At 41.7% G+C, this 25,919-nt stretch overlaps 1 protein-coding gene across 10 annotated transcripts in view; it reads left to right on the plus strand.

The window, feature by feature from the left end:
• Positions 1-5,310: 5,310 nt before the first annotated feature.
• The window catches only part of hivep1 (HIVEP zinc finger 1), a 277,484-nt gene continuing 256,875 nt past the window's right edge, over positions 5,311-25,919 (plus strand). For 2 of the 10 annotated variants that reach the window (XM_063069962.1, XM_063069963.1), the window contains exons 1-2: positions 5,322-5,707; positions 10,776-10,899. In XM_063069962.1, coding sequence (XP_062926032.1) covers positions 10,848-10,899 — 52 coding nt within the window. In that variant the 5' untranslated portion in view covers positions 5,322-5,707; positions 10,776-10,847. Of the gene's footprint in view, positions 5,708-7,680; positions 7,809-10,775; positions 10,900-13,389; positions 13,609-25,919 lie in introns of those variants that run through there. The other 8 variants (XM_063069964.1, XM_063069965.1, XR_010020788.1 and 5 more) reach the window with 7 other exon arrangements.

The following is a 25,919-nucleotide window of genomic DNA, read 5'->3' on the forward strand; positions in this document are numbered from 1 at the left end:
TTGGGTCTGTTGTTCTTTGTCATCTACTGTATATCAAAGAACTGGATGAGAATTTGACTCTGTACTTCCTCCCCATGGAATATGTGGCTTTTCTCCAGGTGTTCCGGTTTCCTCCCACAGTCCAAAGATGTATCAGGTAGGTTAACTGGTCATTGTAAATTGTCCCGTGATTGGTTAGGGTTAAATCAGGAGAGTCAAAGGTTGCTGAGGAGGTGCATCTGGAAGGGCCTATTCCATGCTGTATCTCTAAAAAAAAATAAACCACATAACCCTAACAGCACGGAAACTGGCCATCTTGGCCCTTCTATTCCGTGCCGAACTGTTACTCTCACCTAGTCCCACTGACCTGCACTCAGCCAAAACCCTCCATTCCTTTCCTGTCCATATAGCTATCCAATTTAACTTTAAATGACAACATCAAACCTACCTCAACCACTTCTGCTGGAGGCTTGTTCCACACAGCTACCACTCTCTGAGTAAAGAAGTTCCCCCTCATGTTACCCCTAAACTTTTGCCCTTTAACTCTCAACTCATGTCCACTTGTTTGAATCTCCCCCACTCTCAATGGATAAAGCCTATCCACGTCAACTCTATCTATCCCCCTCATAATTTTAAACACCTCTATCAAGCCCCCCTCAATCTTTTATGCTCCAAAGAATAAAGACCCAACTTGTTCAACCTTTCTCTGTAACTTAGGAGATGAAACTCAGGGAATCTTCTAGTAAATCTTCTCTGTACTCTCTCAATTTTGTTGACATCTTTCTTGTAATTCGGTGACCAGAACTGAACACAATACTCCAAATTTGGCCTTACCAATACCTTGTACAATTTCAACATTACATCCCAACTCCTATACTCAATGCTCTGATTTATAAAGGCCAGCATACCAAAAGCTTTTTTCACCACCCTATCCACATGAGATTCCACCTTCAGGGAACTATGCACCATTATTCCTAGATCCCTCTATTCTACTGCATTCTTCAATACCCTACCATTTACCATGTATGTCCTATTTTGATTAGTCCTACCAAAATGTAGCACCTCACATTTATCAGCATTAAACTCCATCTGCCATCTTTCAGCCCACCCTTTCTAACTGGCCTAAATCTCTCTGCAAGCTTTGAAAACCTACTTCATTATCCACAACTCCACCTATCTTAGTATCATCTGCATACTTACTAATCCAATTTACCACCCCATCATCCAGATCGTTAATATATATGACAAACAACATTGGACCCAGTACAGACCCCTGAGGCTCACCACTAGTCACCGGCCTCCAATCTGACAAACAGTTATCCACTCTCTGGCGTCTCCCATCCAGTCACTGCTGAATCCATTTTACTACTTCAATATTAATACCTAATGATTGAACCTTCCTAATTAACCTTCTGTGTTGTACCTTGTCAAAGGTCTTACTAAAGTCCATATAGACAACATCCACCGCTTTACCCTCGTCAACCTTCCTAGTAACCTCTTCAAAAAATTCAATAAGATTTGTCAAATATGACTTTCCACACACAAATCCATGTTGATTGTTCCTAATCAGACCCTCTCTATCCAGATAATTGTATATACCATCTCTACGAATACCTTCCATCAATTTACCCACCAGTGATGTCAAACTCACAGGCCGATAATTGCTAGGTTTACTCTTAGAACCCTTTTTAAACAATGGAACAACATGAGCGATACGTCAATCCTCCGGCACCATCCCCGTTTCTAATGACATTTGAAATATTTCTGTCAGAGCCCCTTCCATTTCCACACTAACTTCCCTCAAGGTCCTAGGGAATATCCTGTCAGGACCCAGAGACTTATCCACTTTTATATTCCTTAAAAGTGCCAGTACTTCCTCTTCTTTAATCATCATAGTTTCCATAACTACCCTACTTGTTTCCCTTACTTTACACAATTCAATATCCTTCTCCTTAGTGAATACCAAAGAGAAGAAATTGTTCAAGATATTCCCCATCTCTTTTGACTCGACACATAGCTGTCCACTCTGATTCCCTAAGGGACCAATTTTATCCCTCACTATCCTTTTGCTATTAATATAACTGTAGAAACTCTTTGGATTTGTTTTTACCTTACTTGCCAAAGCAACCTTAGATCTTCTTTTAGCTTTTCTAATTTCTTTCTCTCTCATGGTCCCAGAACACATCCTACAGAATCAAGAAAGCTGACTAATGCCTCTACTTTATGAGGAGGCTGAAGAGAGAGCTGGACTATGCACTTCAATACTCATGACCTTCTACAGATGTGCAGTAGAGAGTATCCTAATAAGCTGCATAACTGCATGCTATGGAAATGCATTGTGGCAGATAGGAAGGCTGTTCAACGGGTAGTCAAAACTGCCCAACGCATCACTAGTATCATCCTACCTTCCCCCTCCCCTTATCTAGGACACATATACAGAAAGGTACTGGAAAAATAGCCATCTCTGCTCATGCACTGTTTGTCTAACTTCCATCAGGGAGGAGGGTATGTAGCATTCACACCAAGACCACCACACCCAAAAAAGGTTATATTACCCAACTAACCCCCCCCCAACAACTTTATTATTTCCAGTCAGAGTCACCTTATGTACAGACACTACAGCACCTAATATCACTTTGTGGAGATAGAAATCAATCTATGTATATATACTATCTCATATGTATATTTATTGCTTTTATTATAGTGCTCTTTATCTTATTAAGTTTTTCATTCTGCATCAGATCTGGAGTGACAATTATTTCATTCTCCCTTACACGTACTCGATAAGACATTAAACCATCTTGAATCTTGAACTACAAACCTTCTCCACAATCACCATCAGCATAGGTGCCACAAGACTGTGTGCATAGCCTCCTGCTCTATTTGCTTTATACCTAGGACTGTGTGAATACAGCTCAAATATTATATTGAAGCTTGCTGGTGACATCAACACTGCCGTTGGCTGAATCAAAGGTGGTGACAAATCAGCATATAGGAGATTGGAAATCTGACTGGTGCAAGAACAACAACCTCTCACTCAATGTCAGCAAGACCAGGGAGCTGATTATTGACTTCAGGAGGAGGAAACAGAAGGTCCATGAGCCAGTCCTCATCAGAGGATCAGAGGTGGAGAGGGTCAGTAACTTTAAATTCCTCATTGTTATCATTTCAGAGGACCTGTTCTGGCTCCAGCATGTTAAGTATCTTTACAAAGAAGGCACTCAGTACCTCTTTCACAGAGGGTGTGAAGATTTGGCAAGTAATTTAAAACTTCAATAGATGCACGGTAGAGTGTATCCTAATTGGATGCATCATGGGTTGGTTATGGAAAGCCCAATACCCTTGAACAGAAAAGCCTACAAAAAGTAGTGAAAGCAGTCCAGTCCGTCACATGTTAAGCCCTCCCATCATTGAGCATATCTACAAGGAACACTGTTGCAGGAAAGCAGCATCCATCATCAAGGACCTCCATTATCCAGGTCATGTTCTCTTATCGCTGCTCCCATCGGGAAGGTGGTACAGGAACCTCAGGACTCGCAGCACCAGATTCAGGAATAGTTATTATAAAGTGCTGGTGAGGCCTCACTTGGAGCATTGTGAACCCTTTATCTTAGAAAGGCTGTCCAGAAACTAGTTAAAGTTCAAAAGAGGTACACAGAAATAATTCCAGGATTGAATGGCTTGTCGTATGAAGCATATTTCATGGCTCTGGGCCCGTACCATATTCACTGGAATTCAGAAGAATGAGGGGTGATTTCATTGAAATCTATTGAATGGTAGAAAGCCTTGATAGAGTGGATGTGGAGAGAATTCACCTGCCTTATTCTTGTTTCCATTATTAATTCAGCACTCACTTTCTGTAGGATCAATGGTTTGATAATTTTTCTTTTTAAGATATTAATAGATAATTTCATTGTCTACTTTTACACCTCTGGCTAGTTTTGTTTATTTTTTCCTTTATTAATTTATTAGTCAGTTGTTTCTGTTTTTAATTTTTGTTTAATTTTTTGAATTGCCATCAATAACAGAAACGAGAAATTCTCAGCCGGTCAGGCAACATCTGTGAAAAGAGAAATAGTCATTTACTTCTGATCTCTACATTGTAGAAACTAAATGCAGACTACTTTCCAGAACAACTCTGTTCAATATGTATGAGCAACCTGAGCTTCCTGTTAATTTAATTCTTCCTCTCTAAATTTCTGGTTTTGAGCACCTTCATAACACCAACATACCCAAAGTAAGCTTGAGGAGCAAGCTCCAACTGCGCTTGTTACAACTATTAGTACTGAATAATGGATCAGTACTAAACAATTTTAGATAACTGCCATTCTTTCTCTTTTAAAAAGTTGGCAGTACTGTAGTTTTTACATTTTTTTCTGCCTCTAAATGCTGTTCTTTGTAATTCATACTTTGACAATTCTAATCTGCAACTTTTCACACATTCCTGTTTACCCCACTACAAACCAAATCCTCTGCAAATTGCAGGCCGTTTTATCACTGTATTAGTACTGATTAAGGATCATTGGCCTAAAAGGTTAACATTATTTCTCACCCCACTGATGCTGATTGCTTCCATTACTCTCTTGGTATTGGAAAGATAGCATTTGGAGCCTTTTTACAAATACAATGAAGCCTGTGTTCCCTCCAAAGAGCTTTGCTAGAGGTGTAAATTTGTGTGATATCTTGCTGTGTGATTTTTTTTGTCAAAATTATACTTTATCCATAAAAATATAATAGTATTCAAAGATGACACAGTTAACAGTTCAATGTGAAGTATTTATTTACGCAATTTGTTACATTACTTGAGATTTTCCAATTACTCAGTTAGTACATGGTGGCGGCTTGCTGCACACCTAAGACTAGCTGAGTCTTGGATTAGACGTGTTGTTATTGCTGATTATTAGACGAAATGGATATCCAGTACCTTTATTGCAGTGATTGCAGTGAGAAAGTATCAGCGCAAATGTTGGTACAAATGGGAACCTTAAAATGTTTGTCACCCTCGGAAGTTCAACAAGCAGGCGAAAAACTTATGCTTGGTTTCACTCTTATCGGAAGCTGACGTGTAAACTGGAAAATTTAGAAACATTTGCAACCGTTGAGTAAACAATTCTAAGGTAACACCCTTCAAACTAAAAAAAATGTACGGCTAGTCTGTGCAAAAAAAAATACACACTCCCACCCTGCAAAGAATCGCTCTGTAATTTGAGTGCGTTCCCACAAATTATGCCGGGACGGTGCCCTGAATTACGCCGAGGTCGGACACCAACAGCAGGGACCCGGCCGCAATGTGTGGATCAGCTCGGGGTCCGTGCACTGCGGAAGGTCGCGGCAGCCGCCGCCTGATTGCTTCCGGATCGAAGGCACTTGTAGGGCAACAACACCTTGACCAAGCGGCGAACGAGCACCGCCTCTATTGGCCGCTGGCCCAGGGAAGGGGGAGGCCAGGAGGTCGCTCCACCTTCCCCTCCAGCTTGCAGCGATGGGAACAAGCAGCGGGGCCTTCACGTCGCTGAGGCGGAGGGGGTTTGCAGAACGCCGCCCACTGATTGAGGAAAGAGAGTTGGGGGTAAATGCCCGGGACTCTGAGTGCGGCGGTGGACGCTAGTTGTGGGGAGGGGGTGGTCCCCGAGCCATGGGAAAGCCCAATGTGTGTATGTATGTATGTGCGCGAAGGACACGACGTGACCTGACAGCGAGGAACCTCCGGGATATCCGTCACTCCGAGGTATGCGGGCGGGCCCTCCCGCGGGGGGAACTCGGGCGCCGGTCCCGTTCCCGACCAGCATGGGCTTTTCCTTTCGCTCACAACCCTCGAGTCTCGTGGCCCCCCTCGCGTCACCCTGCACGAGTCAGCCAGCCAGCGAGCGCGCGCGCGCGGGAGGCGTGGCGGGAGCTCCGCTGACGTCATGGGGCAGCCTGGCAGCAGCTGCGGCTCCGAGACAAGAGGAGGTGAGAGCGGAGAGAGAGAGAGGTGGGGTGGATGGGCTGGGCATAGCCGGCAATCCGAGGCGGCGGCCCTCACAGGATTCCCCAGCAAACACCCGTCCGTAATCTCGCCCCCTTCTTCCAGTGCGATCTCCCCCCCTTGCCTCACACACTATGCGATCGGCAGCGCTTCTTTGTGATGCTCCCCCTTCCTCTGATCCCCCTCCACAGTTTTATCCCCTGCCTCAGATCTCACCCTCCACGCTCTCTGATCCCCCTATAACTTCATATCCATTCCCCCTTTCTATAACCCTCTCTCTGATTCTCCTTATCCTCTACCTCCTTCCATTTGATCATACCCTCTATCCCCGCCCTTTATTGCCCCCCCGAACTCTCCCTGTGATTCCCCCGTCTCTCATTTTCTCTGTCCTCCTCCTGTTTCCCTCTCTAGTTTTATCCCCTTTCTCTGATCACACCATTTACTCTTTCTAATCTCTCATAAACCCCTCTGATACCCGTTTCCCACTTCTATAACCCTCCTCTGATTTCTCTTTGTCACCTTCTATCTCCCTCCCTCTGACCATACCCTCCACACTCTCTATCCCTTCTGGTTTCCCTTCCCACCCTGTATTACCCTCTGAACCTTCTATACAACCCTCCCTGTGATTCCTTCCTCTTATCCCCTTTCCACTGATTCGCCCCTGCCATTTATACCCTCTGATTCTACTTTCTTGCCCTCTATGCCCCACCACTGTTCTTCTCTCTGACATCTCATCGCTGATCTCTGTCCTTACACTCTATCCCCCATTCCTGCCCTGTGAACATGCTTTATTCTCAACCTTTGATCCCCCCTACACCTTCCTCTCCCTCTGTTCTCCCTCCCACCAATCCCTCTCTTTCTGATTCCCCCCTCCCTGCCATTAATACCCCTGCCTTGAAGCCTTGCCACACTGTGGACCCACCTCCCTGCCCTCTATTTCCCCACTCCCTGCCTTGTTACCCCTAGTTCCCATATTCTAACTCCTGTCATATCATCCCCATTTGATTTCCCCTCTGTCCTAACCCCCTCCACCTTATTCCCCCGCTCTCTACCCCACTTTCCTCTGATTTTCCCCTCTGCCTTCTCTACCCCTTCCACTGATATTCCCTCCCTGCCAACTACTTTCCTCGAAACTCCCTTCCTCAGCCCCTGAACCCCCTCTGATTTCCCCCTCCCTGCACTTCATTCACCTGGTTGCCCCCTCCATAATCTCTATTCACATTTTTTCCCTTGCCCCTCATCTGAAATCCCTCCCCGTGATTCCTACCACCCTACCTCAATCCCTTCTCTCTTTGATTCTTCAATCCCCTCTCCCTTTGATTCCCTCAATACCCTCTCCCTCTGATTTTCCCCACCTTTCTGTCAATTCCCTCACCCTTTGATTCCCTCTCCTCCTGTCTGATTCTGCCGCCCTTTGATTCCCCCACCCTATCCCCTCTCCCCATTATTTATCTTCCCTCTCTGCCCTCCAACTGATCCCCTTTGTGTCCCAGCCCCTTCCCTGACCTCTATCCCACTCCAATCCACCTTCCTGCCTGCTTCAGATTCCCTCTGAGCTCCCTCTCTGATACTTTCCCCCATCCTCTTTCCCCCATCAGATTCCCTACTACCCTCTCCCTTCTGATTTCCCCTCCACCCTTTGGTGCCCTAGGCTCTCTGATAACACCTTCCCCACTCTCAAATCTCTCTTCCTCCCTTGCAAGTGACCACCTTTGCTGCACCTGTGATTTGTCCCTAGCTCTGCTTATGTCCCCCTTTTCATATGTCTTCATATTTTGAAACCATTGCCCATCTGTCTGTGAATCCCTAAGCATCTCCCCTTTGTCAAATCCCTTCTGCTATTTTGTTGGAGAGTGTTATGGTAAGGTATCACCTCTTGAATAATTCCAAGGCTTTTGATATTTTCTCCCATTGTTATTCTCTCCACAATGTTCACCCTGCCCTGTCCTGTGTGAATGAAACTCTAAACACTGCATGTTTCTTCACTGTTGGGGGAGGTTGTTGTGTCTGAATGTTCTAGAGGTCTGGAGGTCACCATGATATGTAAAGAGATGTATCTAATACATTTGTTCATAAGTGGGTCCTTGTTGAAGAGACAACAATTTTAACAGCAATTTCAGCACCCTCCCTTTCTGACCCCCTTCATTTTGATTTCCATTTAGTATTCTTGGGACCATTGATTCTGTTGTGAAGACTCGAGTTAAATCTGCTAGCAAATAACATTTATCTCCTCAGAAGGTTCACATACAATTCCTGAGACTTGTGCAGAAAAATTTAAGGTGGTCATCTAGTATGTTACTGAGGAAATGCAACATAGAGATTGCTGCTTTCTGATGAGATATCAAAGCAAAGTCCTATCTAGTGTTTTGGATGGTTGTGAAAGATCCCTTAGCATTGTTTCGAAAGTAGCATGTCTGCCCTGGCCCTCACATCATTCTGGTTGCATTACACTACTCTTAATGGGAGCTTACAATGCTCAAGAAAGATGCTTAGTTTTATGCAGTATATCATTGGCTGTTCCATGCTTCAGTAGTTTCTATGGTTGTGAAATGTGTGATGTGAATGCACATTGTTTTCTTATTGTGAGACAGATAGTAGCAATGCCTAATTTTTTTTGCATCATGCCATTCTTTGAAATAGATGGGGTGGGAGTTTGTGTTTGGAAATAAAAGAATGATTGAGGTTCGGAAAAAAATGTGGTTAGGATTAAAGATTAGCTTTATTTCTCATGTACTGTACATCTGAACATCAAAACATGCAGTGAAATGCATCATTTTGTAGCAATGACCAATACAGTAGAAGGATGTGCTGGGGGCAGTCCGCAAATGCTTACAGCACCAATTTACTAACCCTTAGTAATCTGTATGTCTTGATAATGTGGGAGAAACTGGAGTGGCCGGAGGAAACCCCTGCAGTCACGGGGAGAACATATAAATTCTTTAACGACAATAGCGGGAATTGAATCCTGATGGCTGGCGCTGTAAAGTTAACGCTAACTGCTCTGCTGCATTGCTGCCTCATTGTTCGTTGTTAGGCATGTGATACAGACACGTACCCTTGGTGATGAAGTTCATCAGTGATCTTAGGACTTTATTGTGCCTCTAAGAAGAAAACATTGCAATAAAATTTTACTTTTTTTTGCTTTCCTTTGGAACAGAGGAAGATGAGGGCAGATTTGATTGGGGATATAAAACCAATGAGATGCAAGACAGGAATTGACTTAGTCCCCTTGGCAGGGATAAGTACATTTCATTTAGTTAGTACAAGGATTAGACAGGAGTTGAAGAAACGCTTTTTCCACTGAAAAGGTTCTTAAGGCCTGGAACCCACTGAAAACTGATGGAAGTCGAAATTCAAGATAAGGACTTGAACTACAACTTACCAGACTAAGAACTGAGAACTGGACCGCAGAAGCAATCTTAGTAGCTTAGTCTGGCTGGTGTGGCCCAAAATACCCTTTCTCTCATAGAATCTTAGTATTATTGTCAGACAACATGGACACAATATCTTACACCCACCATGTCCATGCTGATCATCAAGTACACGTCGGCATTAATCTTCTGCACGTATACTTGTACTCAGCTTGATTGAATATAGGATTCTTACAGATATAACTGAATTCCCAGTGGCTCTTCAATCACAGTAGGGTGTGTCAGTGCCTTGATAGTTTAAACATTATCTCGCTCTCCAGAGTTACACAAATTCCATTTTGTGCTGCTTTCCAGTAAATATGCTCCATCTGAGACTTGCTCCCAATTAGAGCTGTGCCCCCAATTTCTGATTCCACATCCTAGTCTTGCGTAAGGCCTGGAGTCCAAGTTGAAATTCAGAAGTCCACCTTTTATTCCAATAACATAATCTTTATCTGAACCTCCTACTTTTGATTAGCAAGAGAGTCAGATATGTGCCTTAATGATTTGTCTAGAATTGAAAGAAATGTCACTTCACTTACACTGGATATTTAGATGTTCAGTCTTCAAATTGCTTCACTTCCAACAAATTACTTTTGGAGTGTAGTTGATTTTAACTTGTGCAAAAATTCTTCACTTAGTTGTTGAATAAGGACATTATATTGAAACAGAAGATCTTTTTCAGTTGTGTGGTTGGGTGCATAAGAATGATAGTATTGAATATTCATGAATAGATTTGGAGTGGGATGAGGAAGAAAAACATTTTTTTACATGTATAATTTGTACTATTATGAAGGAAGATCTGTGATTTCAAACATTGTTTTGTTATTTAACATATTAGAAGTATTTAAAGATTTCATTTGAATTACTCTAACTTGCATTCCCTCATGGTCATTGTAAATTGTTTTCCCCATCTTTCCAAAAAAAAAACACAGATTTAAAGTCCATTTTTTTGTAATTGGAGGTGTAATGCAGGAATTGCTTAGTGTTGCAGGATGCTGGGTGGCAAGGTAGTGTAGTGGTTAGCACAATGCTTTACATTACAGGCGACCTGGGTTAATTCCCGCCACTGTCTGTAAGGAGTTTTAATGTTCTCCCTGAGTTTCTTCTGGGTGCTCCGGTTTCCTCCCACAGTCTAAAGACGTGTGGGTTGGTAGGTTAATTGGTCATTGCCCCCTGATTAGGCTAGTGTTTATATCAGGGGATGGCTGGGTGGCGCAGCTTGAAGGGCCGGAAGGGCCTATTCCGCACTGTATCTCAATAAATAAATACTGAAGAATTCAGGCAACATCTTTGCGCAGGAAACTATAGATTCCAGAATGGTGTTGTACCTCCACATATATGAACTGACTTGAGTAGTTTCATTCATAGTTTTGGCTCTTTCTATATAACTTGCAATTTTTTCTTCTTTCTTGTAGTTGTTTTGATGGTGTTTGGTCGGTACCTGGCGGACTCTCCGCCATCTCTGTCTCTCTCTGACCTTCTCTTGGATGAGGCTGAACATGCCACGGCGGAAACAGGTTAATCCTAAACCTCTGAGAGGTAAGAACTTCTGAGATTTTAAATAATTTTAAATCTGGGGCTCCCTGAGTTACGAATGATCTGATTTACAGAAATCTGTCTTTACGCAAATTGTCTCAAACATTTTAAAGCATTTTTAAGTTAGCCATAATAATAGTGTTTCATGGTGTTCATTAATGACAGGATATAGCATACTGTGTATTCTATTAGTCAAATTATGGATAGTATTATGGTAATTATTCAATGAAAAGAAAGAATTACAGCAAGTGTATGTGGAGTGATATGGTATAGAAAATGGTTGTTTCTGCCTTACAGAGAAATCATCCTGCACGTAGTTCTCAGTAATGGAACTTTTGCATAACCTGAGGATTGCCTGCAGATAATTTTGGTTAGATTTCTGATTTTCAACATATAGGCAGCAATATTGAGTCCATCAACTTGAATCTGATCCCACTGTTTTTCTTGACTTTCAGCTATAACTTAAAAACAAAAATCATGTGCTGTAAAATTTGTCCTGATTGATTTCCAAAAATGTATCCAGATATTTGAAAGGAATTGCGGGGTTACCACATAGGGATGTGCATCAACATGTGTCAAGAGTCTGGGTAAGCAGATGATGACATCAATCAGCATTTAAGTTTGATGTGACCATGATAGTGCTGGATTGGAGATGAATTATGTAAATATTAGGTATGGCATTCTGAATGATTCATTGCAGATAATATTTGCACTTGCTTGCAGCATGAGTTTTTGGAGGTGATGGTGAATCATTTTGAGCTGGCTTCTGATGGCCAGTGGAATCAGTGAAGAGTTGGGGGTTTGAATTTGTTCAATATGGTCCATCAAATATGGGATTAAGAATTAAGAGCCACAGAGTTAAGGGTGCTGATTGATCACAGATTGGAATAGGTGGTTTGTCAGTTGGACATGCAATTGGGAGCACTAAAGACAATAAGGGGTCGTGGGTGCAAATGAAAGATGTTTAAAGGAGAACCCAACAGGAAAGGGATGGACATGAGTTCCACAGTCGTTGATCAAACAGGTTGTGACTTTCTTAAGCAGTTCCAAAGCAGACTTCAGTTCTCCAATTAAAGGAGTGAAATATTGAAGTATGATCTTAGACTGAGCCTGTGCCATAGGTGGGCCATGAGAATTTTACACATGATGTCACAGTTATCTTTAAATTTGTCAATAAAGAATGCATGACAATTATCAGCACAGCAGTCAATTTGTTAATCAGTATTTTTCTGGTTGTTTTAAAAATTATTTCTGGGATATGACTGTTACTATCAAGGCCAGTATTTATAAACCATCTTCTCAGATGGATGTGTAAAGCTGTCTTGAACCCCTGCCCTCATGCTAGTTTCAGGGTGGGGTATTTCATGATTATTTTCAGGTACAAAGATGTGTTTCAAGTTGGTATAACACATGACTTGGAAGTGATGGTGGCTGCGTCTATCTAACCGTCAATTGACAGGGTTTTAGATATTTCATGTATTACACAATATCAGTTTGAATTTTTATCTCTGGTGCATGGTCTTTTGAGTAAAATTAATCAGTACATAAACAGTTTCCCAAAACAATGAGGAGCACCATTGTTCCAGATAACTCCTCATGAAAATACTGCCACCATCAAGTTACAGTTTAGTTCAGTAAAACAGTGTGGTTTTAATTTCCAAAGCAACAAACTTTTCATAAGAGCTCATGGTGAGTCAGAGAATAGACTATCTTGAAACTACATGATCATTATCAACAGTCCAATGATATAGAGTTACAGGAAGGATTGTACTTACTGGAAATTGATTCTAGTTACAGGCCTTGGAGATGGTGATACTGAAATCATAGTTCTTACCTTAAGACCTTATTATTTCTCCCTAGGCTGTGATTGAATGAATGAACTCATGAAGAAATGCTTAGTTTGTGAGCCCAGGGCTTGGCATGTTATATACTTCAGATGAAATCATGGCTTAGTTTGATTACATAATTTGCACAATGCTTCTCTGACAGGTTTTTGACCATAGAGTGAACACTAGATCTTTCCCTTCTTGGATATACATGATACAACTATTGTTCTTATGGAATCCTAGATGTGACACAGACTGAGCAAGTTGCTTTCTCCTCACTTGTTTCTCTGTGCGGGAGTGAGGTGTATTTTGTATTTTTTTTAAGCATGATTTGTTAATTTGTATGAGCTGTTTTCTTCCAGCCATTGTTTCTCATGCAATTCCTTCACTGGTTTATGCAGAATATTTTTCTGTCTAAATCCAGAAGCTTATTTCGAGTGCAGTTTTTGTGAAATGCAAACACAAAATTTACTTCCTATTTAATGCATTAAAAAAAAGCTGTGGTATGAATTGTCTGTGTTTTGGCAGAAGTTATTATGTGGGTTGGGTTTGTTCTCTCGGGCTGCACCTTTCTGTGCAAAGTGGTTGGTTAAATCCTCTCATATAAGCGGGAAGTGGTCTCCCTGGTTTCGAAACTAGTCATTGGATTACGTTTAGGTACTTTCCAGATATTGTGTAATGTTGCTTGTGGCAGCCAATGTGAGATCTGTATCCTCAGTGACAGCTGTTCCTGCTGTGAAACTCTGGGTGTAGTAGGAAGAGTGCAATCCTTTTGAGTTCTTACGTACTTACTATTGATTGCTGGCAGAAACAATATTAACTTTACTTGCGATTTAGTGTGAGGATTGTTCTTAAGTGTGGTCACATTTAAGCCCCATGTATTGTGGTAAGTAGTAAGAGTTTTTACTCGAACATTTGCTGTCTTCTTCAGTTTAGAGGACTTTAAATGCTACTGGTGTGTTTCTTTGTTACATTGAGAAGAATTATGACATAAAAATGCTGGAACTCCATTCCAGGAAAACATTTGAGTTTTCACTGTTTTTCTGTCTTATTCAATTTTTTAAATACATTTACTGATATTCAGGTATGTGGCATTGCACTACCTCTTAGAAAATATTAATATTCTGATGCATGTGATTATTGGATATTTTGACTATTTTTTAATCTTTTTTGTGTTGGCTAATTGGAAGATACTTCAAGTATGCAGTATATGCTTGATTTTACTAGTGAACTGCTTGCCTTTTAGGGGTGTTATCAACAAGGAGTGATATGCAAAGTACAGTATGCCACAGGAACTTTGTGGTGCATAGAAGACTTTTAACTTATGGTTGATTTTTATGTTATCGCACAGTGTTCACTCTTAATTGCTTGCTGTCTGAATCTCTCTATCTCTTTATCTCTCCCATCTGTCTCTTTTCCTTTGCTACCCCTCTCTTTCTTTTCTTTGACATTTTCTTCTTTCTCCACTCCAATTTCTTTCAGTCCTTATATCCAATTTTTAGAATATGAAACAAAACTCATTATAGCTAACTTAACTAATAGTTGACCTATTTTACTTTGGTGGGGGGAAATGGACATCCCCCCACTTTGCTCCTGGGAAATTATGGTATCTCTTTAGTCCTGCAAACTTGTTGCGGTTCTGGTCTTGACCTTCAAATTAGTTGTTGATATTTCCTAGTCTCCAGCTTGGTTCTTCTATTGTGTACTGGAAATGGGGTTAGTTTTGGAATGTAGTGCTGAGGTATAAGATCAATTGTGATGCTGTTGAGCAGCAGAACAAGTTGAATAACTGATCTCTTATCTCTGTGTTATTGCATAAGTACACCGTCATATATTTTCCAATTCCCCAATCAGCCAACTATCTGCTTCTAGCGACTCCCGATATAAACATTTAATCCATCTTACAGAAGTAACTTGCTCAAAGATGCTTACTTTTATTGTGCTCGTTTGGGAGACCAGTGCTAAGAAGTCAAAAACTCAGCTTAGTCTAGACGTGTGCAATGTGATTGGTGGAAAGACCAAGCAAAACAGTGGAGCGTTGTGCAGAAGTAACAGCTTGAGGAAGTGTTCTAGAATCAGCATGAAACACTCCAAGCCAAGCAGAAGGGGAAAGGGTAAAGAGCATCACACCAGAGAATGGTATGTCTGCATCAGATGTCAATCTATACCTTTTGATGTGGGCCACTGTGATCACGTGGCCCACGTCAACTGTTGTTCTAACAAGGAAAGACACCTTCAACTTTACAAGCTCAACCTCATGAAAAAGCTTTCTAGCCTATTGTTGCATACTCATTGAGTTTTTTAGTTTTAATTTTAATCAAGCGATTTTCATCAGCATCTATTTAGTTCATTATGATCAACTAGCGACAGGAAATTTACAAGATTTCACCAACACCTTCAACCAGTAATATCAGTTAAGTTCTTTTAGTTTCTTTGACTAACCTTTTAAACATTGTACAAGTCATTTTCACAGCTTATATTTTATTATTTTTTTATGGAGATGCAGCGTGCAGTTGGCCCTTCTGGCCCTTCGAGTTGCGTGCGCCATCCAGCAATCCCCCAATTTAATTCTGGCCTACTCACGGGATAATTTTCACTGACCAATTAGTTTACCAATCGGTAGGTCTTTGGACTGTGTTAGGAAACAGGAACACCTGGAGGAAACCCACAAACTCCTTACAGGCAGCGGCAGGATTTGAACCTAGATCGCCTGTACTATAAAGTGTTGTGCAGGGTTACCATGCTGTGTGGAAGAGGAACGTATATTCTGCAGGGTCTATTATTTCTGCCTTTTTGGGTAATGCTCTTGTGAAGAAACTTGATGCTTTTGCTACATAGAAAACACTATATAAATGGAGATTGTTGTTGTGAGTCCCAGTGATTTGCTGATGGGTAAAGACTGATGTATATAAGGATTAGACCTATATTCTCAGAAATATTTATTTTACATCACTGATTCTCACAGATCATCGTTTTTGGATTTAAGATTCATTCATCCATCAGGCAACTGGACAAATAATTTTGCTATCACTCACATGTCCTTGCTCAGTGGAGAGGTCCTCCATTTGTTCACCAGGTACACCAGTGATTTCCTGGCTACAGTTTGCACCTGAACTCTGCATTCCATGAATAGATAAAAGTTTAATGCAGACCTATTTTGAGATTATATGCAGCCACTTGTTTACTACAGATTATTTTTCTCTCTGAGTTGATGATTTTCCAGATGTAAAGTTAGCTGATGTAGTTTTGTTCATCCAGATCTGATTTCCTGATTTACTTTTTTGCTATACAGAATTCTGCAGATGTTCAGTATAGAATCAGTACCCAGCTCAATTGGTCCGTATTAGGTCTTGTGTTTCATTCCAGTTTCCTTCAACACTTTTTTCTTTAACTCAGTTAAACTACTTCTTTTGTAGCAAAAGCCACACTGCTAGTGGAACTAAGTGGTGAAGCTGCATATGTGGAGGCAAAGGGATTGTTGACCTTTTAAGTTGGGTCTGTTTACCTCCACAGATGCTGCATGACCTGTTGAGTTCCTCTAGCAGATCCACAGCCTCTAGGGTCTCCATTCTTCCATTTAAACACAGTATCTCACTTCTCCTAAATGCACCTGTCCCATCTGTTGCAACTACTTCTGCTGGTGAATTCCATAATAGGTATAAGGCTGATGTCTTCTTCTTCAGAACGTAGATTATTTCAAATACTTCTTTGGGGATACTTGTGTGGGGACTTTGTGTATTATCCCTATAATGTAAATTTTATATGTCTTCTATCTGATTTCCATGAAAATATCTGAGGTCTAGGGAAACTGGTTAATTTTACTTACCTGAGTAATGACCAAGTGTGTGTTGTGCTCTGCATATAATGCAAATGCCACCATTTTAGCTGGGAAAGTTGCAGGCTAGAAGATGTTATTGATGAGATCCTATCAATGTAAGATCATTGTACAAATATGAAATGTATTTACGTTTGTTCTTTAATAAACTTCTTACATACTGACTCTGGAATTGAAACAAATATGAAGTGTCTCAGACTTCTGAACCTCATCTGAACTCAGTCCTGATGAAAGGTCTCGGCCTGAAATGTCAGCTGCCTATTTACCTCCATAACTGCTGCCTGACTTGTTGATTCCTCCAGCATTTTGTTTATATTGCTCTGGGTTTCCAGCATCTGCAGCATTTCTTGTGTGACATCTGAACCCTATTGAGTTCTGAAATGTTTGTCCATATACAGTGCCTCAAAAAGTATACAGCCCCCAATGTGATGGAGCAAGATTTGCCCATTCCTTCTTACAATATTAAATTTATGCCACACCTACCACTAAAAAAGCACTAAGCAGTACATGTGGCAGAAATCTAATACTGTGCATATGCTAGGTAATAGCTCCACTGTAAAGTATGGTGGAGGTAGCATCATGCTATGGGGATTCTTTTCTATAGCAGGGATTGGAAATCTGGTAAGGGTTGTTGGAAAGATAAATGCTGCTAAATATAAAGAGGTCCTGGATTAAAAACTGCTAGCCTGTGCAAGAAATCTTAAACTTGGGAGGAAATTCGTTGTTCAGTAGGACAATGGCCTAAACCACACTGTTAGAGCAAGAGTGGAGTAGCTTCAAATGAAGAAAATTGATATCCTTAAGTGGTCTAGTCAAAATGCTGACCTTAACCCAGTTGGGAAGACCTCGAGATTGCTGTCCACCATCGCTCCCCAGCAAACCTGGCGCAGCTTGAGCAATTTTGTAAGGAGGAATGGGCAAATCCTCTGGTTGTAGTAGCTGTGAGAGGTGGTTCAACTAAGTACTGAGCAAAGGGGGCTGAATACTTTGGAACTGCTATGTTTCAGTTTGTGAATTTTTAGTTTTCCATGATTTATAATTTTCCGTTTTTTAGGCTCTACTATGAAAAAAGGAGCATATAATTTGCAAATAAAAGTTCTCAATAAAATTGATCAAAATACCTGGTTGCGATATTCATTTATGTCAATAAAGGGTTGGGGCTGAATACTATTCCAAGGCACTGTATGATTCTATCATAGCTTTGATACATGGGTTTGCTATCCTGCAATCTCGAAGGCTGAAGGATTTAAACAAACAGATAAACATTAAAACTTTTGAAATTAGAATGTATAAATAGAGTGCTTTATAGCAATTGCCAACCTTTTGTAATGACACTAAATTGAGTGGAAAACCAAATTGTGCAGAAGATACGGAGAGTGTGCAGGGAGAGATAGATAGATTAAGTGAGTGGGCAAAGGTTTGGCAGATGGAGTACAATGTTTGTAAATGTGAGGTCACCCACTTTAGAAGGAAAAATGGAAGATCAGATTAGTATTTAAATGGTAAAAGATTGCAGCGTGCTGCTATGCAGAAGGACTTGGGAGTGCTTGTGCATGAATCGCAAAAGGTTGGTTTGCAGGTGCAGCAGGCTATCAAGAAGGCAAATGGAATGTTGACCTTCATTGCTAGAGGGAATGAATTTAAGAGCAGGAAGGTTATGCTGTAACTACATAGGGTAATGGTGAGGCTGCATCTGGAGTACTGCATGTAGTTCTGGTCTTACTTGAAGGCTTTGGAGGTGGTGCAGAGGAGGTTCACCAGGTTGATTCCAGAGATGAAGAGGTTAGACTGTGAGAAGAGATTGAGTCATCTGGGACTTTACTCATTGGAATTCAGAAAGGTGAGAGGAGATCTTACAGGAACATATAAAATTATGAAAGGGATAAATAAGATAGAGGCAGGAAAGTTGTTTCCACTGGTAGATGAAACTAGAACTAGAGGGCATAGCCTCAAGGTTTGCAGGGGGGGGGGGAAATTTAGGATGGAGATGAGGAGGAACTACTTTTTCAAGAGAGTGGTGAACCTGTGGAATTCTCTGCTCAATAAGAAGGTTGGATAGATTTTGGCATTTTAGGAGAATTAAGAGTTATGGGAAAAAGGCAGGTCGATGGAGATGTGTCCATGGTCAGATCAACCATGATCATATCGAATGGCAGAGGAGCCTCAGCGGGCCAGATGGCCTACTCCTGCTCCTATTTCTTAAGTAATGGTAAGTGATATCCATGGTTGAGCAGGGAGACTGGTGTAGATTTGTCTGGTGGATTCAATGGAGAGATGCACCTGGATTATTTAGCAGGATAAGTTGCACCACAATCCTAACCACTAAAAATACCAAAGGAAAAGGGCTGGGCCCTTTCATCCCTTGAGCTTGTTTGTCATAGTTAGTTGTGACTATAATTTATACTCAGTGCCATATAACTATTTCTCCCAGTTATTTAACCCCTGGTATCCTGGTATCGTTCTAATAATTTTATATTGTTCTCCTTCCAAGACCAGTATATCCTTCCTATGCTTCTGTGCCCAAAATTGCTCAACCTACTGTCTATGTAGTGTAAAGGAACATCACATAATTGTAACTTTGATCCATTTATAAAAATGAAGCATTCTTTTGTCTTTTTTTACTACTTTCTGTATCCATGACTTTAACTGTCCATTCCACTCACATGCTGTTCTTTCAGTCTTTGCCCTTTACACTGTTCAAATGAGGATCATGAGATTCAATGCCATATAATGAATTGACTTTATTTCTTACATCTTTCACATACATGAGGAGTAAAAATCTATATGCTACTTCTCTGTCTGAGTGTGCAATGTGTAATCATAGTTTGGGTATTGAATTCTAGAACTTCAAAGGATTTTTTTTCTCTGAATGTATCAGCTGTCCACCTGTGTTATTGCCTCAGCTTGTTTCAAAATTGACCTTTTTAAAAAAATTTTTCTTTGCGAATAGAGGACATGCCCAGTCTGACCTGCCAGTCATGCTTCTTGCTCTGCATTTTGTAACTCCACATTCTTGTGTCTATGTTTCTAATCTCTGACTGCTCCCATCTAAGAGATTCTGCAGATGCTGGGAATCCAGAGCAGCTGGAGGAAAGCAGCACATCAGGCAGCATCTAAGGCCATGAATAAATAGTCAACGTTTGAGGCCAAGACCCTTCATCAGGATGAAAAGGAAGGGGGAAGATAAAAAAGGTGGGAAAAGGGGAAGGAGCTAGAAGGTGATAGGTGAAGCCAAGTGGGTGGGAAAGATAAAGAGTTGGAGAAGAAGGAATCTGATAGGAGCACAGAGAGTGGACCATAGGAGAAAAGAGAGAAGGAAGGGCACCAGGAGGAGGTGATAGACAGCTGAGGAGAAAAGGTAAGAAGCCAGAATGAAGAATAGAAGAAGAACGAAGGGGAAGGGGAAAAGAAAAAGAAATTATCGGAAGGAGAAAGCAATATTCATGCCATCCAGTTGGAGGCTACATAGACGGAATGTGAAATGTTGCTTCCCCATCCTGAGAGAGGCCTCATTGTGGCTGAAGAGGAGGATATGGACCGACATGTCTGAACAGGAATGGGGATAGGAATTAAAATGGTTGGCCACTGGGAACTATTTACAGCTTTTCTCCATTATCACCTTGGCTTTACACAGTCAGATATATCTTCCTTGCCCTCACTTCCGTCAGCTTAACAAGCTTCATTTATCTCCTCAGTTCTGATGAAATGTCTTTGGCCTGAAATTTTAACTTTGTTTCACCAGGACTGTGCCTGGGTTGGATATCTCTCAATCCAGGAAAGAGATTGGATGGGCCAGGCGTGTTTTCACTGGAACAAAGTTGTTATACTTGTTTTCTGTATGTACCATGGAACTGTTAGAATCTATGAGTTTTGGCCTGACTTGCTGAGTATTTTTTTCATGTTTTGTTTTATTTTGAATTTCAGACATCTGCAGTTCTTTCTATTTTCATGCTGTGGCTTTTGTTTAGCATGTATGTAATTCTGTGTTGAAAGTCCAATAATTTGGTACCTCATTTTAAGGTAAAACTCATTCTACTTCTGTCATGTTCTTCTCAACCGCTAGATGAGCCTGGATTGGTCTCCTGGCAACATGGTAATACTAGATTGAAGAATATGTAGGGTTGTGAAGTTACAGCTTCAAGAAACATAAGCTTCAAAATAGTTAGGAAGTTGTTAACTTGATAAATTAATAAAATTAATACTTTTGCAATAAAATATTATGTGACTGAAGTACTAATTATAGGAAAAGTGACTTTGATAGTTGAATATGAAATAGCATAAACTGGAGGAAGAAGCTGAGGTAAGGTCATCAAAAGTCATTCTCTTGTTGTTCAATGCTCAGTGAGGAGTACAAAATTGAGAGTAAGCAAACCTAGAAGAGAAATGAGGATTAAAAAGAAGAAATATTAACAACAAACTTATGCTCTGCCTTTTTAAAAGTTGTCATGGATTCCACAATGGTAATATGATTTGCATATTTAAGATCCCCCTGCTACCTACTTGAATAAGACAAACCTTAAACTTTCAGCACCCAATGTCTTCCCTCTCTTCTCCCTCCATTTGCAAGGGAGGACTGACCAGAAAAGTTGACAAGACATAAGAGACTGCAGATACTAGAATCTGGAGCAGCATACAATCTGCTGGAGGAATTTAGCAGGCCGAGCTGTATCTGTTGGGCGAAAGGAAAGGTTGCTGCACGCACTGAGCTTTTACAGCTGAAGCTTGCTCCAGAAAAATAATTACCATAAGACTGTAAGGTATAGGAGCAGAAGTGGGCCATTCGGCCCATTGCGTCTGCTCCGCCATTCAATCATAGGTTGATCCAATTCTTCTAGTCATCCCCACTCCCCTCCCTTCACCCCATACTCTTTGATGCCCTGGCTAATCAAGAACCTATCTATCTCTGCTTTAAATACACCCAATGACTTGGCCTCCACAGCCACTCATGGCAACAAATTCCACAGATTTACCACCCTCTGACTGAAGTAATTTCTCCACATCTCAGTTCTAAATGGACGCCCTTCAATCCTGAAGTCGTGCCTTCTTGGCCTAGAATCTCCTACTATGGGAAGTAACTTTACCATATCTAATCTGTTCAGGCCTTTTAACATTTGGAATGTTTCTATGAGATCCTTCCTTCATTCTCCTGAACTCCAGGGAATACAGCCCAAGAGCTACCAGACATTCCTCATATGGTAACCCTTTCGTTCCTGGAATCATTCTTGTGAATCTTCTCTGAACCCTCTCCAATGTCAGTATATCTTTTCTAAAATAAGGAGTCCAAAACTGCACACAATACTCCAAGTGTGGTCTCACGAGTGCCTTATAGAGCCTCAACATCACATCCCTGCTCTTATGTTCTAGACCTCTAGAAATGAATTCCAGCATTGCGTTCGCCTTCTTCACAACCAACTCAACCTGGAGGTTAATCTTTAGGGTATCTTACACAAGGACTTGCAAGTCCCTTTGTATCTCTGCATTTTGAATTCTCTCCCCATCTAAATAATAATCTGCCAGTTTATTTCTTCCAGCAAAGTACATGATCATATTGTATGATATGTCAATATCATAATGATTGTATATCAACATTGTATTTCATCTGCCACTTCCTTGCCCATTCCCCTAAACCAGGGGTCCCCAACCTTTCTCGTACTGCGGACCAGTTTCATATTGACAATATTCTTGCGGACCGACCGACCGGAGGGGGGGTGGTAGGGTTACCAACGTACAAGAGTAGCAGTCAAATACTTTGGGTTTACCGCGAGAAAGACTACAATGACCATGAAGCCTTGAGCGGGCACCAGTGCACTTGCGTAACTTGCGCATGTGTTTACCTGCCGATTTCTTAAAAATTGTTTTTGCCGATTCTGTTGGCGGCGGCGGCCGGGGGGGGGGGGCGGGTGTGTTAATCATGACCGGAATATAAGTGATAAGTGGCTAATACACTCAATTTCGTTTCTAAAAGGGTTTATCTAACGAATGTAATATTAAGCACACAGCGCATATTTTCCTCGCATGAATATAGCGATAAGACAATTATCAGGGGAGGACGCGGGAGCTTGAAGAGTTGAACGAACTTCCAGTAGAAGTGGTAGAGGCGGGTTCGATATTATCATTTAAAGAAAAATTGGATGGGTATATGGACAGGAAAGGAATGGACGGTTATGGGCTGAGTGCAGGTTGGTGGGACTAGGTGAGAGTAGCGTTCGGCATGGACTAGAAGGGGCGAGATCAAACACACAGCGCATATTTTCCTCGTATGAGCATATAAAAGCATTGCAACGCACCAATATCGCTGAATCAGTGGGAGCCCTGGGCTTGTTTCCCTGCAACAAGACGGTCCTGTCGAGGGGTGATGGGAGACAGCGATACTCGAAGAGGGTTCCTTATGTCCAGTCTATTCCGCAATTTAGTTTTCGTTGCATTCATTGCAGAGATATGTTGGAAATGGTAGTAACTTTTTCAGTGCTTTCCTGACTATCTCAGGATACTTAGCCTTGACTTTGATCCGGAATGCCGGCAGAGATGTTATGTCAAACATACTTTTCAGCCCACCATCATTTGCAAGCTCGAGGAGTTGATCTCCTTCCCGTGCTGACATGGGTGATGCGCGGGTAATGACCTCGTGTGCGTTCAAGCTCAACAGTGCGTGACAGGGAATGAGGAAAGGTGCAGCTGACTCCTATCGCCAAATCATATCGTTTCCTCGCGGCCCGGTAGCGCATGCCTTGCGGTCCGGTACCGGTCCGAGGCCCGGTGGTTGGGGACTGCTGCCCTAAACTATCTAAGTCTCTCTGCAGGCTCTGTTTCCTCAACACTACCCGCTCCTCCACCTATCTTTGTATCATCGGCAAATTTACCCACAAATCCATTAATAATGTGGTCCAAATCATTGACATACATTGTAAAAAGCAGCGGTCCCAACACTGACCCCTGTGGAACTCCACTGGTAACCGGCAGCCAGCCAGAATAGGATCCCTTTATTCCCACTCTGCTTTCTTGCCAACCAGCCAATGCTCCACCTATGCTAGTAACTCCCTGTAATTCCATGGGCTCTTAGATTAGATTAGAGTAGAGTAGATTATGAGGATACTCAGTCCTCGTTTATTGTCATTTAGAAATACATGCATTAAGAAATGATACAATGTTCCTCCAGAGTGATATCACAAAAAAAACAAGACAAACCAAAGACTAACACTGACAAGACCACATAATTGTAACATATAGTTACAACAGTGCAAAGCAATACCATAATTTAATAAAGAACAGACCATGTGCACGGTAAAAAAAAGTCTCAAAGTTCCGATTGACTCTCGATAGTCCCCGATAGCAGGCAGCAGAAGGGAGAAACTCTCCCTGCCATAAACCTCCAGGCGCCGACAACTGTCGATGCATTGGAAGCACCCGACCACAACCGACTCTGAGTCCGTCTGAAAACTTCGAGCCTCCGACTAGCCCTCCGACACCGAGCACCATCTCTGTTGAGCGCTTTGACCCCGTCCCGGCCGCCGAGCAACAAGCAAAGCCGAGGACTCAGGGGCCTTCTCCTACGGAAATTCTGGATCACACAGTAGCAGCGGCAGCGAAAAAGGGCATTTCAGAAGTTTCTCCAGATGTTCCTCCGTTCTCTCATGTCTGTCTCCATCAAATCAGGATTATGCACAGCACCCTACTTGACCCTATTTGACAGATTACAGATATGCAAAGCAACCTTATGTGCGGCACCTTGTCAAAAGCCTTCTGAAAATCCAAGTACACCACGTCTACTGCATCTCCTTTGTCTACCCTGCTTGTAATTTCCTCAAAGAATTGAGGTAGGTTTGTCAGGCAGGATTTTCCTTTCAGGAAACCATGCTGGCTTTGGCCTATCTTGTCATGTGACTCTAGGTACTCTGTAATCTCATCCCTAACAATTGATTCCAACAACTTCCCAACCACTAATGTCAGGCTAACAGGTTTGTAGTTTCCTTTCTGCTGCCTCCCACCCTTCATAAATAGCAGAGTAACATTTGCAATTTTCTAGTCTTCCGGTACAATGTCAGAATCTATTGATTCTTGAAAGATCTTTGTTAATGCCTCCGCAATCTCTCCAGCTACTTCCTTCAGAATTGGTGGTGCTGTGGGCTCACAAGCCATCTTTTAACTGTAACATTGTAATTTTGGATCAGGCTTGGATAAGTGAGAACTTGGTCCACTGGTGGCGTAGTCTAGTTTTAAAGGCTGAGGAAAATTTGATTTTGGATTTGAGTTGTGGTGCTAACTGGGCAGTCAGCTACTGAATGTGTGTGGTAGTGTGGTACATCATCCAGCTGTCTGGCAGGTCAAACGTCTGTGGGCAGAGGGTTGGTGGTCGCCATGGACAGGTTTGCAGCAGGCCACAGTTTTGTTAAGGATGTCAGCTTGCTCACTGTACAGTGCTGGATGGGTGGCTCAGGACCCTGACATTTCAATGTTGTACACTGAAGAATCTAATTTGCATATTGAAACAAACCCTCATCTGCAAAAGGCAAGAATCAAGCTACCAGCAGACGTCCAAAGAATACCGCTTTGCCTCTCTCCATTTGTGAGTGAGGAGAGAGTAGCTTTTATATCCAGCTTTTGGACAGTTTCTGCCAGGTATATTTGAGACCATCTATCAACATCGCTTGCAGTTTAATACCTAGAGTCACAGTATGGAAACACGTCCTTCAGCCCATTGGGTTCATGCCAACCAATAAATGCATATTTTAAACTGACCCTTCAATAATTCCATTTCATTCGTTCTACATTAACTTTAACTGCCCCGGAGTTCACCACTTACCTACACACACAGGAGTATTTACAGTGGCAGACTGCAGACTGTCAAAAACAGACCAATTACTTCACAAAAATTCACCCATCCAATAAAATATGGCAATTTATAAATAAAAACAGGTATGATTCAGGCTTCATACCTGAAGTGATCGGTGTACCTAATATACCTCCACTTGTATTCGAGAAATAAAGTTGTATCTATGTGTGAATGGCAAAAGGGAAATACAGATGTTGGAGGCAAGTTTTGAAACTTTTATGAATTAATGAGTAACACAGCATGCAAACAGGCTTTTCAGGACAATCCATCTGTGCTGATCTTCCAGCACTAATTTACACCAATTCTATTTTTCCAATTGCATCCCAACACCAGTCCTCTTCTATTTCTCTTGCCGGTCGATCACATGAGCAGCAATGTTCACTGGCCAATTAATCTACCAACCAGTAGGTTTTGGTTGGTGGAAGCAAACCAGAGCACCTCAGTCACTCACAGGGATATTATGCAAACTCCACACGTGTGGCACCCCGAGGCCAGGATTGAATCCAGATCACTGGAGATGTGACATAGCCCT

This window comes from Mobula hypostoma, chromosome 17, assembly GCF_963921235.1.
Source record: "Mobula hypostoma chromosome 17, sMobHyp1.1, whole genome shotgun sequence".
In the NCBI taxonomy this organism is placed as follows: domain Eukaryota; kingdom Metazoa; phylum Chordata; class Chondrichthyes; order Myliobatiformes; family Myliobatidae; genus Mobula; species Mobula hypostoma.